Below are 14126 nucleotides of genomic sequence, written 5' to 3'. Positions count from 1 at the left end.
AGATGAAATAAGCTTGTAAAGTCATGTATGACTGGGGTCTTATCTGCACTGCAGAAGAAATGTGGTTTTTTGCCAGGATGACACAGCTCTAGACAAGTTGCTGTCTCTTGACATTCAGTTTTGCTTCTACGAAACAGGAATAAGTATATTCTGACCCATGGGCATTTTATTTAGAGGAGTGGTAGCTGGTGGCTTCCATGTCAGCGAGAGGCACTTAATCTGCCCTGGCTTGATTAAAACCTGGTGCAGATTCACTGCCCTAGTGACACGAGAGCCACCAGTTGCAATTATTTTAGGTGAATGTGGTAAGAGTAAGAATCCGCTTTATTTTTCAGTAAAATGACTCCTTTTAAAATCACCTATAAAGCAGCTTTAATTTTCAGAGAACCTTACACTTTTACTGTGTTTTTCTCTCAAAGCCAGGGCCAAGCCTTGGGAACACCAATTCTTTTCCTCACTTCTCTCCTTACCAAAACAAAACAAAACAGACAAAATTATAGGCCACTTATGAATTTTTTAAGAGTGAGTTTGATAAATAGTGGTTTTAACATGTTAAATTGGTTTAGTTCTCTCCTTGTTCTTTGATTAACCTTGGTTTTTTCTCCTATCTCTCCCTATTCTACAATATGGTTATGGATAAAGAAAGAGGAAAGTGAGATCTTATCACCCTGAGCTCAACCAACAAACCATCCTGAAGCTCTCAATTACAGTGACTTTTTATTTTTATTATTATTCATTCATTTAATTTTTTTGTTGCATGGGCCAAATTGTTGTTGTGCGCCTCCACATCATTTCCAACTTATGGTGACCCTACAGCAGGAGTTCCCAACCTGGGCTGCCCAAGTCCTACTGATGGAATTTCAGGGGGTGCAACAAAGATACTTGTGCAAATCTGGATTCAATTTTCTTTTGTCAATCAAGACGAAATAAAGGAATCGCCCAAATTCATAGTCAGACCTGCAGATCGGTGTCAGCAAGAAAGGTCTACATTTTGACAAAATCATAAACGAGAAGCAAGAGCAAAAAAGTGATTGAATTTTGTGTTCACAGATGGGACTGGCTTAACTGTTTACAATTTTTCTTAATAAATTAAAATCTAATTGCTTAATTTAGACTTGCAATTTATGCATTGCATTAAAAGCTTATTTTTTTAAAGTTAAATTTGTTCCCTTGCATGTGGTTCAGTTTGTGGTTCAAAAATTTGAAATTAGGTTTCTTTATCTTCCAATATGATATTACTTTTGTAGGGGGTGCAAACATTGATTAAACATTTCCTAGGGATGTGGCATAGAAAAAGTTGGGAACCACCAAAGAAACCCTCTCACAGGGTTTTCTTGGCAAGATTTGCTCAGAGGGGGTTTGCCTCTGCCTTCCTCTGAGACAGAAAGAGGGTGGCCTGCCCAAGATCTACTACTGCCTAGTGGTTTCCAGGGATTTGAACCCTGGTTTCCCAGAATCCTACTCCAACCATGACACTATCCTGGCTGAATGCTGGGCCACGTAATGTCACCAGTTTCCTATATTTCTAATTTATTTTCTTTAATCAGTTGACTCAGCCACTATGCTTTTACAAGCCAGTACAAATCAAGCCTTAGAAGAGACAGGTGTTGACACATGCATACCAGTCTCAAAATGGCTCACTTTCAGACACAAGCACCATGGTCCTTTTTTGACAGTTCCTATTCCTCAAACATATACATCTTGTCTTTATTTCCTCTTTATAAACTGAATTTTTTTAACAGCCAGTCACCCGTCTAACAAACTTGTCTAACAGCACCCATATAAACTGAAAGATCACGTTGAAAGTAGACGTCTTTGAACTAGTCTCTCACACCCAAACTTGCCTTGCCATCCCGCATCAATCTATCTCTTCCCCTTCTGCACTGAACTTGCCTCCCATCTGCCTGGAACATCACACCCTAGTTCATAAATACAGTGTGTGACACTGTTATATCCTTATTCCTATTGCATCAACAAAACTCAGAAAACAAGACAAGATGCTAAAGTGTTTATAGAAGGTATGCAAAGTACCAGTACTTTTCCCGTGTAAATGCTGCTTTTTAGCTCCATCCCAAAGGGATTTCAACATTGTCTGTCAGTTTTTAAAAGTCTTTCTTTCTTTCTAAAAGTAGATCAGGGCAGGGTACAGTCAGCAAAACAACTCTTTAAAAAACACCTAGAATACTTCAAGGACTTTAAAATAATTTACACTAGAAGAGGCCAATCCTCAGCCTGTGAATGTCAGAAATTGGCTATAAAGCCAAAATGAGGCATAGCCATGTTGAAGAAAAAGTTTGCTTAGACAATGAAAAGGTTTCAAGCTGCTAGCCATTTCAAGTTAAATTAAAATTCAACCAAACTTTCTGAGCCATGTTGCAAAACATCTTGATATGTTCTGCTGATACATTGATATCTAGAACAGAAGAAGAATATACAACAAACAAGGAGACACAGCCGTGTTAATATGGAATATGAGTATGCAAAAAGATCTTGTAGCACCTTTGAAACTAATTATGGTTCAAAATCCAGTCTCAGCTGCTTTGATTGCCCTGGGTCAGTGCTAGGGAATCCTGGGAACTGCAGTTTGCAGAGAGCACCAGAGCTCTCTGACAGAGAAGGCTCAATGGCTCACAAAATTATAGTTCCCAGAATTACCTAGCATTGAGCCAGGGCAGCTCAAGCAGTCTGTTTCTGCAGTGTTTTTTGGACATATGTGAAATAAGTTGTAGCATAAGCTTTTGTAAGGTAGGTTTACTTCCTCAGATGCATGTAATGAATTGTTGCCCAGAAAGGGCCTTTATAATCTGACTGTATGAATAGTCATTGAAATGCAAAACTTGTGGTTATGGCAATGAGGTGACAAGTTTAGTTTTACCTATGGTCACTGAGGGACAAAGGTAGGTAGTCACCCATTCACTCTGGCCTTAGGCACCATCTTTTCATCTATCTTTGTATCTCAATGACCAGAGTTAAAACTGAACTTCATTCTTAAACTACAAATCCTCCTGGGGTTAAGTAAATGTTAGCTTAGGCCCTGTACACACTGGCCATTAAAGCTGGCATGGGGGCAGAGTTGGGGTGTAGCATCCTCACAATGCATGCCTTGGCTCCACCCTCATGGCACCATGACACCGTGCGCTGCACCACACAGCACATGCTGTCACTGAACTCCTCTGGTGCTGCGTCCACATGATGCAGTGCCAAAGGAGCACCGTGCAGCCACACTGCCACGGCAATCACACCCTGGAAAGGCCGGATCAGGACTGCGGTGTGTGGTTGCTGCAGCCCCAATTTGGCTGAAAAGGGGGCTGCTGGAGGCTGCCCTTTTGGGACTGTTTGTACAGCCCCTTAGTTCTTATATTTTGCATCAGTGAGATTCTTTACAGGCCAACACAGAATTAGGCCAACTCAGAAGGTTTTGTACATTTAAAACATAATGTCTTACTCTGGAAGCAGCCCAGGGTATTCTGGATAGAGTAAACCCACCGAAAGAGAGGTCTTTCTCAACATTTACTACTTGGATTTTTTAAAATTGAATCTGAGGCTTTCTGCATGCCAAATATGCACTCTACTAGTGAGCCATGGTCCCTTCATGGAGCTCCTGAACATGTAGATGACAGTTCAGTACACACCTATGTGAATACACTTCCATCTGAAAGAAAGGACTCCATGAATAGAGGAGTTCCATGGTTACTGGATGTAGAGTTTTGCCTTAACGAGAAAAAGAAGAGGAAAAAATCAAGGAAGAGGAGATTTTCTTGAGAGCAAATCTTGCAGGAAAACACCTTGAAGAATCCTTTGGCGGGAAGGATGCTCTGCAGAGGTAAAAGTCCAACTCATTTCCAATCACATGATTTCAGAGAAACACACTGTACTCCATATGATCAGATTACAACTTGGTAAATTAAAGTGTAATTATTCTCAGCACTGTTAATGAATGAACAAATCCAAGCACAAGTAAGTGTGAGTGCATCTGAGACTTGTGTGTATGTGTTCTTGACAGCAAAGAGTTCCACCATTTGTACCCAAAAAGCAGAATGTTGCTGTTGCCGTTCAACCTGTAATTAAATAAACTTTCAAGGTAATAAATAAATAAATTGTATATTGCAGCCTTAATGACTTTGCCTTAATAAGACCTAAACTCTTAATTAACCTGCCAAGACAAATTACAGCCAATAGCTCTCAGGTAAGTACTGTAGACAGCTGAGACTCAATGCCATGGTCTCTTTGGGGAGAAGGATTAATGGCAAGCTCAGAACGAGTTTTCATTTTTGCAGTCAAGGAAAAAAAATAGACCATTAAATAATCATTGTGGTTAGGAGAATGCTAAGTGTTAATTTCTATGGGAGGGCTTGTGAATTACAAGAAGATGGATTGGGTGGTTATAGTTGGCTAGATTTAGTAAATTCTAAAATATAGCTGAAAGTATGCCCCCCCCACCCAAAGATTTTGTGTAGAGACTCCTGAACTTACATAGGGCATTTAGCAAGAACAAATACTGACTCCTGAAATAATGGCCTGGTACACACGGGCGCTTTGTGGCATGGCAGCGGGATTTTAAGGTTTGGGAGTGCACAGCAACCGCACACTGCCGAACCCTAATACGTGCAGACGCCTGCATCATGGTGGCCTCCCATCCATATGGGGGCCGCCATGATGCTGCTGCTGCCATACAGCGACCAGATGTTGCTGACAGGAAGTGGTGTCATGCTTCTGGCATCCCAAAAAAAGAAACTGCTCTAGGCGGCTCTTTTTTTGTGGCACATCTGTGTTGTAGCATGGGGATGCTGCAGCACAGACATGGGGCAAACACGGGCGGCACGGAGCTGTCCATCTGTACTGCCCCAATGTCATACATAGATTTTGACAGAGCAAAAAAACAAAAAGCCCTGGATGAATTAGTAAACCCATGCAGCATGCAGCTGTAAGATGTCCTGGACCAGGTTTCCCATTAGTCATGACTTCCCTGCATGACGATTAACAAGATATTCCATCTCAGCCTCACCCCACCACAGGAATATGAAGACACACAATACTGGTTTACTCTACAGGACAGCTATAAAATCTGCTGAAATATATGAAGACCTTCAAATAGTTAAAACCATGACAATAATGAGATTGAGAAGCAAGTGTCAAAACATGGTCATCATAAAAATCACCCTACACTAGAAAAAAAAAGACAATCACAATGGTGATGTCTGCATGGGCCAAGATACTCCAGAGCACCCTGGCCCCAGGACTGCCCCAAATGTTAGCATACCCAACTATATATGGGGCTTCCATATTTTCATATCTGGAGCCAGGCATGTTCTTAAGAGGTCACAGTGACCTTTGCAACAGCAGGAAATATTTCCAGGGGAAGGAAATGTAGACCTGAAGACATGTAAAGAACCCAGGTATAAAACTAACTGGGTTTGCTGATCGCACCATCTCCCCCCCCCCCCGGGGCCAGGCTTTCCGCATATCCTCTTGCACTAAAGACAAAAGAGGTCCCATTGCATTAAGGTGAGTAAGACGATATGTTCTCAGCAAACTTCCCTATCCATCTATTTTGGGGGGTATCCTAAATCCAAGCAGTGTTTTTTTCACTATGAAAAATTAAAGCCATCAGTTTTTCCAGAATTTCATGGCTGATACCCTGGGAAGACCATCAGGTCTTTGTTACATTGCAAAATAGTGCTGAGGCTAAGATAGCAGATATAAATATCAGTCCCAGAAATATAGCCTCCTCACATACAGTTTGTGCTCACAGTCTGCCCCTGACCATGAAAGCACAGAGAGTCTCTTCCACTCACTGTGTCACCCTCAGACACCATCTGAGCTATACCCCACTTCCCGTGGTCTTCTCTTCAGGACAGGTAAATATCACTCCTTCTACAACCCTAAGCCTCCACTACCCAATTGCCATACCTCTATTTTGGTTAGGTCTGAATGGTGCTTCTGCTTGAACTGCTATTTCATATTTCAAAATAAAAATCTTCTTATATTCACCAAACCTGGAGTCCTTGAGCTAATCAATTCCCCCAACAATTAAGGAGATCCTGACACAACTGGTGGGGACCCCAAGTCCCCTGCCCCCATTTTTGAGTAGCACAACATTCCCCCATTACCTGGGCCCTTTGTTCTGATGTCACATTCACATGTGCAAACTGCTGTGACTTCCAATGCCACTGAGGTCAGATCACGTATCTGAGCGCCTCATTCTGACCTCAGAGTGAACATCGCACAGCAGTGGGCAGTGCAAGGTGACAGGTCTCAAAAAGCTACCTGGCATTGGAATGGAGGGCTCCAGATCTTCTAGGAAGATTTAAAAGAAACCGAGGGCCAGAACAGATGAGTGGGAAGGAGTGGCCTGAGGCCACTCCAGCTGCAGGACCCAACTTGCACCACTGCTGCAGGACCCAACTTGCACCACCAGGAGCTGGATTATCCTGGCATCTTTTTGCTCTGGTCCAAAGGACTGGAGTACAACGTTGGAGCAGCTTAGGGCCATCATATAAACATCATGCCCTCAAAGCGGCCAGAAGCTGCTTCATTTGGCCTGTCTGTTCCTGTTCTGCATTTTTAAAATACATTTTAAGAGATGTACCCTGGGGTTTGCAGCTAAACTGTTTGGACATTGTTTGTGCCAGACTCGGGGTTTGGCCCTGTGTCATCTGGTCTCCCTGCATAGGAGACTGGGGAGGTTGTTTTATTTGGCCTGTGTAGACATAGCCATTGTCTCATCCAGGCTTTGTCTGCAACATGTGAGAACATATAAGGTCACGGGCAACAAATCCCCTGGGGTTATGACTGATTGGAGCTTCTGGGTAATTCTTTGGGGGCTTTCTGAATCATTTTCGTTCCAGAAGAAGCCTGTTTTAACTACAGAAAGTAACCAGAAGTCATTTCCTGTTTATTTCCTCTTTCATAAAAGACCTGTCCTGAGCCAAAAGTTGGTCCAGGAAAAGTACAGCATGTGATAGAAATGCACCTCATTCCCTGGGAGGATACTTTGGGGCAATTAAAAAAAAAGGTTTTGCAAAAATTGTTTTTAACATCAGAATTATTCAGGGGAGTACCAAATGTAGTGGAATTGCCCTCCACATCCCTTAAGAGTGCATTGGCGGGCATTTTGGAACAATGGGTATATATTTTGACCCATGGGGAAAACAAAACAACCTCTGGGGGCTACAACCAGTATGCAGGTTGCACTGCATAAGGCGAAGTCAACCATGCCATAAGGTGAAGTCAACTTGACAAAATATAACAACATGAAGAGCATACAGTCTGAGTCAGCACTGTATATTATCAGAAAATACTGTTGAATTTGAGTAGGGGTAAAAGGGTAAATGGGGTAAACAGGGCAGTGATTGTTCAGCACTAACAATAACTGGAAATTTTTTAAAGCGAATCACCCTCAGCTGCTGATGGGCTTACCAATGGCACTGGTGAGAAAGGAGACCACTTCAGACTCTTTCCCATCGTTGTAGAAAGCGAGGTGCCACATTCCTGAATCCAAATACTGAATAAATCCCGTCTCATGGCTGGCCAAAGGCACAAAGCCCTTGTGTTGCCGCTGAGGACCTTCCAGGCTTCTGGCCTCCTGAGTGAGTAGTCGCCGCCCGTCAAGCAATTCCACAAAGTCAAACTGGAACACAAAGAAAACATGTGGGAACTGACATGTCAAAAGCAAGATGGCTTTTGGTAATTTGGGTTCCTGAATTTGGTTCATTTATTCAAGGCTACTGAAATCTGTGACTAAGTTATAGGTCTTGGATGGAAATAAATAATTCTCTGTTTTTCATTCACTGCACTAATAAAACTCTTGGATTTGAACTCCCTGCATCCAAATGTTCTGCCATGTTCTATGATCCTGCTGAAAATAGATGCATGGGATGGGGTGCTAATGGGAGTCTGAAGTCCTTCTGAATTCTTAAAGGGCAGTAAATTGAGAAATATTTTCTTCCAAAAACAAAAACAAAATCATGCTCATATTTGAATGCTTATAACATATTAGGAGCCACCTCATACTGCCATCAAAGTTGTGGGGATGAACATGCAAGAAAGGGCCTTCTCAGTGGTGGCACACCTCCTTTGGAACTCCAGTCTGAAACCTCCTATATTTCTGAATGAATAGGTCAAGATAAGGCAGGGGAACACTGAGTCCTCCAGATGTTGGAACTACTGTTCCCATCATACTTCATCAATGGTTGTCCTAATTAAGACTGATGAAAATTGGAGTCCCCCCCCCCCCCCAAAAAAAAAAGTACAGAAAACCACAATTCTCCAGTTATGACCTAAATATTCAAAGGTAGAGGTTTGGTCAGAGTACCTCTTGTTAAATTATTTCTGTTTTATCTTGTTTGTTTTTGCCTGAAGGAACATTTTTACTACATTTACATTATGTCTTGTTTTAATTCTGTACGCCTTCAGTTAAAAAGAAAGTACCACATGATAGGACAAATGCTTAATGTGCTTTCACTGGGAGTTACTTCAGATCAAAGGACACAAAACGGGTCAAAATGGAACAATGTCTGATAGTTCATATGATCCCCACAACATGCGCTCTGATTCCATTGCTCACAGACCCCTGACCTATTCAGCTTTAGGCGTGTAACTGCACATCCTTCAAAGTCTGAAAAAGTTACTTTCTTGGACTATAAAAAAGTGACTGGACATGCTGTCTAGGGATTCTAGAGGGTGCAGTCTTTAATCTGGTAAAGTTCCTCCAGACAGTTCTCTGAACTTCATTTTTGGAAGAAGTTACCATTAGATCCATTCACCTTACCTGTGTGTGTGAAGGAGGGAGGCCCTTCCTGCCATAGATCCCAACCAGAGCAGACTTTCCTAATGACACGTTGAACTTCAGATGCACTGGGTGGTCAATGAACACCTGAGATCTCCAAAAGATTCCGGGAGGGATCTTCTGCGTAGCTCGCCTGCCAACATCAATCTCTCCAGTGTCTATAAAACTGTCTTCTGGAAAGAAACTACTGGGTTTTCCTGCTGAGATACAGGAAAAGAAAAAGGAAATCTTGGATTAGGTTCATACACTGTTGCTGCCAATCATAACAGCTTGGGAGATTTATCATTACTCCATCCAAGAAGCTGAATAAATTGCCTTTCTGGACTGCATCTACAAGTGGCCAGACGGGCTGAAGGGCTTTCCCAAGCTCTGCTTGCTTTCAGAATTAACAAGGTCAAAGGGACAGTTTAAGCTATATGATCCATTCTTATATGCAAATAAATGCAACTTGCTGAATGCATGGACAGATTTGCTTGGAAGACCTTCCTGCTTAGAAGACACAACTAGTGTAATAAATTTCAAGGGAAGGACAGCATTATTCCAGTTCAGTTTTGTGCTATTTATCAAGATAATCCTAACCACCTTTTTAGTACGGGTACACTCAAACCATTATTTCAGATGGTTTTCTCAAGATGGGCTGTTATTGGTCCTTCCCCTCATCAACTGGGAAATATATGGCATCTGAAAGCACTTCCCACATGGCAGGCCAGGCATGGGGATTGTGGCCCTCCAGGTGTACTTGGCACTGCAACTCCAATAGTCAAACCAGCGAGTCAAGAATGCTGGGAGCTGCAGTCCAAAAACTTCTGAAGGGCTATGTGCTCAAAAACCTCAGTTCACCAAAAGAGCTACAGTCAAGTTGTTAACTGGAGCTGGTTAATCTGGACATATCAGTCCCTAGTTGCAACAGCTCCAGTGGCTGCCATTCTGTTTCTAGGCAGAATTCAAAGTGCTGGTTTTGACCTATACAGCTTGGCTCCAGATTATATGAAGGACTGTATTTCCATTTGTGAGCCCATTAGAATGCTAAGAGCATCCAAAGAGGCCCTTCTCTGTCCCACTACCATCTCAGGTTTGTTTAATGGGAACAAGGGAGAGGGCCTTCTTGGTGGCTGCTCCCAGGCTCTGGAACTCCCTCCCCAGAGAGGTCAGTATGACCCCATCCCTACTTTCTTTTCAGCAGCAGGTAAAAACATTTTTGTGTCATCAGGCTTTTTAAAACTGACAAGGGTTGGGCTTTTAAATGCTGAGCAATTCAGATGTCCTGGTTTGTATATAGTTTTTAAAACATTTTAACATTAATATTAAAACATTTTAATATTTTAATGTGTATCATTTTAAACTTTTAAAATTGTTTAATTGACTTTTAAGCTTTATATCTATATGTTTAATGCTTCTGTATTGTTTTTAACTTGTATTCTTTTAAATGTGATGTTAGCCAACTAGAGTCCCTACACTAGTTGGCTAGTGGACCCTTGTTATCCTCTGGGGTTTGGTTCCAAGATCCCCTGTGTGTAACATAATCCGTGGATGCTCAATTCCCATTAAATATAATGACATAGCAAAATCGTGTCTTTTATAAAAAATGGAAAATCAAGGTTTGATATTTGAAATTTATACTTTTTTTGAACATTTTCAAACCGTGGATGCTTGAATCTGTGTATAAAAATCTGTGTATAAGAAGGGCCGACTGTAAATACAGTTGGCTCTCCATTTTTGCGGTGGAATCCATTGCGGATCCCCCCACAAAAACGGAGGCTTGTGCATATTCAAACCCCATAGGCTAGAATGGGGTGCACCCCCAAGTGTGCACCCCACTGAAAATAGCTGAGGTCACCCCGCCACAGATATTCAAGGTTGCAGATCTCAGATCTGCAAGTTAGGAGGGGCGACTGTATACCACCACCACTATTACTACTACTAATAACAACAACAACAATACAGTCGTCACCAGATCAGTGGCATCACTAGATGCAGTGTCACCCGGTGCAGAGGGTGTCACTCGGGAAGGGTGTGCGTTTGCCCCTCCTCTCCTCTGTCACTGGCCCTTTCCCCAGGGATAAACCTTGGTGATGAAGGGCATGTGCTGGCTTTTCCTGCTCTTCCCTTGCTGGGCTTCCTCCCCAGGGAGAAAGCCCAGTGACAGAGCAGCTGGAAAGGGTGAGAGTTTGCCCTTCTTGCAGCGAAGGGGGAGGAATGCCCAAACAGGTGTCACTCTTCCTCTGGGGTGTCATCCGGTGTGCTCTGTACCCCCGCACCTCCCTCATGAGGTCACTGCACTGGATTAATCTGAAACAACCTAAGAAATGCAGGCAGCTTCCTGTCATGGAGTCAGACTACTGGTCCAGATGGCTAGTGTTGCCTATTCTGAGTGGCAGTGTTTGTCCAGGTCTCAAGCAAGGATCTTTCCCAATCCTTATCTGGAGATTCTGACAACCTTTCACCTTTCTCCCAAAGCATCTAAGGAACGTCAAAGCAAAACATCACAGCAGGAAAGGATGGCAAAATGGGAAGTTGATCAATGGAACAGCTAGAAAAGTTCTAATATTCTTTTTCCTGCTGTGATGGCTTTCTATCTGCAATACGTTTGTCTTTTTAAAACTATGACAGAGTATTCAAAATTGTGAGAGGATATTCAAAGCGGTAGGGAAGGTTCTGCCATGTCAACTTGCTCTCCTCTAACTCTGGGCTTTTGCAATGCTGTCTGAAATGAGAAGCACATTGTCATCATATAGCAGCTTTTGGCTATAAAAAGGACAATTAAAATCCAGGAGCCAGGAGGTCAGCTTTTGCTTACTCTTAGAAATAAAGATCTGTTACCCTTGTCATCTTCCTGAGCCATTAAAGAAGGTTGTGGTGTGTCTAACCCAAAAAAGTGACACTAAACAGAAAAATAAAATAAAATAAAATAAAATAAGTGGAGCTCTTGGGAAGATACGCTAAATTAATCTCAGGAGTAACACCACTTTTGTGAGGACTCTGCCTTTCCTCCTTTCTTTAATTTAAAACATTTAAAACAAAGGGTATTTCGGGAATAAGGAATTAAAATACCTTTTCCAGCCACTGCTTTTTTACACAGCCAAATTCCCTGACAATGCATGTTTAATGGCAAGATCGTGATTGGTAGCACATTCTTGCAGCTATAAAATAAAATATTTTACTGTTCTAGATAGTAAAAGTCTACTTAAAACGTTAAGTGATTCCATCTGTTATCAAGTCAGCATAAACTCCCTCTGTGGTCCCATCAGGTTAGATGCTTTGGTGTGACTTTATTTAAAGCAAGTGTGTGGTATTTGTGTATGTCTGGAAAGGAGTGGGGAGTTGGCTTCTAGATTATAACTATGGTTTCAGATAAGCACTGGCAATGAAGAAAGGACAAGCTACTTGTCAGCTGCTTTGGAAACATTTAATGGTAGAAGCACTCCCTTACCCCTGCCAGCACCATAAAAATACTAGAGGTACCCCAATTTTTCATCTTTTCAAGTTTAATATTCAGTTAGTGAACATTATCTAGACTGATTGTTAGATGGCTTTCAGTTATTTAGGCCCAACAACATGGACAAGGTGATTGAAGGGGGTGCTTCCTTGCAGTTGCATTCATGTCCTCAGTTTACAATACCTAGCAGGAGAGGAATGACAGACCTTTTGATCTAGGGGCCCTTTCGCACCACTGGTTCTACTTTACCATGGCAATGTTAAATGCAATCCTATGGAACCATGGGATTTGTCATTTTTAGGGAAGTTACTTATAATTCTAGGAAACGAGGGAAGACTGCATTACAGGTGGATAGATTCAATCAATGAAGTCACCACCCTGAGTTTGCAGACCTGAGCAGGACTGTCGATAACGGGGGACTTGGAAGTCTTTGATTCAGGGGGTCATCATAAGTCGAAGTGAACTTGACAGCAATTAACAATAACAACTTAGACTTCTAAGTCAGAGTGCTCTAGTGCCCCACCAGATTAAACATCCCAGAATTTCATAGGATGCAGTCATGGGTGTTAAAGTGGAACTATAATGCTACAATAGTGTAGTGTGAAAGGTCCCAAAGAGGTAATCTATATAAGCACGGGAGATTCTCCTGGTTGCTAGTCATTGTTTAGTCCAAAATCTTCCTTTTGGGGATAAGTACATTAGCAAGTGGTGGCTTGAAACCAACTATCTGGATCTGTTTCAATTCCAGTTTGTGTACCTGAATAATCTGATGGATGATCTTTCAAGGGAGATGAACAGGAGAAGTGTAACTGCAGGGCTATCTACACCAGAGAGAATACTCCAGGTTGCTCCTGGTGTATTCTGGCCCCAGAGCTGCCCCAAATTTCCTCCATTACCTCTGAGCTCCGGAGTGACATTGGGTGGCTGTCTGTGCACACATTTCCACTGTTGCCCAGCACCAGCGCTACTGGAATGAATTGCTCCCTCTGAGGTCAGAAACGAGGCACCCAGGATCAATCGCATGGCTGGGCACCTCATTGTGACCTCGGAGGGAACGAATCATGCCAGTGGTGGTGGCACTGAGTGATACAATGGGACACATACTTAAACAGCCATTTGATGTCACTCTGGATGCTCTAGATTTTCCTGGAAAATCGATAGCAAACAGTACAGTAATTCTTTTAAATCCATATTATGGCAGAGATGGGGCAAATTTGGTGGGGAACTGGCCATATGTCATGATGACAGTCTACATTCAAACTGGGGATTTTGTCCTGCGTTGTGAAGAAAGGGTGCCATGAGGACAGCGGAAAACTGGTTTAAAGGACCTATGCAGACATACCCTGCATTAACTCTCTTTGATGTTTCTATGATTTTTATATCCCTGACTACAGAGTCCACTCCTTGTAGTTTAACTCCAATCTGAATGGCCAATTCCAAGGGAAACTTCAGTTCTGATAAAACTTTATAGCATCAGCAAATTAAACATCTTTCAACAAAGCTAATCTGTGTAAATGGTTAGGGAGGGTACCCTGCATTCTCATCTGTTATTAGGGATCAATACTTATCTTGCATCTTGATAATTTTTGTCACCTTTACAAAGTTCTCTCCCTCAATCCCTAGTTCTTGCTGCACTATTTCCATAGTTCCTCCATAGTTCCTCCATGCTTGATCATATACTGGCTAGACTTTTTTAAAAAAATAAAAATGGCACACAGCCACACACATGAGATTAAATATAAAAATGGTAGACTTGACTGGAACACCAGCATTTACCATGAGCAGAAGAGATCAGGAATAGGGCAATAAGCACGGCTGAAAGAGAGACACATACTCTCAGGATTTTAATGTAAATTAAAATAGAAATACTGAAAACAGCAAATCTAGATTACTTGGAGTGGA

The 14126-nt window shown here is 42.1% G+C and overlaps 1 protein-coding gene across 6 annotated transcripts in view; it reads right to left on the bottom strand.

Moving 5' to 3' along the window:
* Nucleotides 1-14126, bottom strand: part of LOC149320104 (teneurin-4) — a 793050-nt gene that overhangs the window by 188800 nt on the left and 590124 nt on the right. For 5 of the 6 annotated variants that reach the window (XM_089512941.1, XM_089512942.1, XM_089512945.1 and 2 more), the window contains 2 exons: nt 8771-8988; nt 7420-7630 (listed from right to left, as the gene is read on the bottom strand). In XM_089512941.1, coding sequence (XP_089369067.1) covers nt 7420-7630; nt 8771-8988 — 429 coding nt within the window. The remainder of the gene's footprint in view (nt 1-7419; nt 7631-8770; nt 8989-14126) is intronic. The other variant, XM_089512944.1, reaches the window with a different exon arrangement.

The sequence above is a fragment of the Sceloporus occidentalis genome, unplaced genomic scaffold (assembly GCF_023333645.1).
Source record: "Sceloporus occidentalis isolate IW3139 unplaced genomic scaffold, rSceOcc1.0.p SCAF_2, whole genome shotgun sequence".
Classification (NCBI taxonomy): domain Eukaryota; kingdom Metazoa; phylum Chordata; class Lepidosauria; order Squamata; family Phrynosomatidae; genus Sceloporus; species Sceloporus occidentalis.
This window is presented reverse-complemented; position numbering and strand designations above follow the sequence as displayed.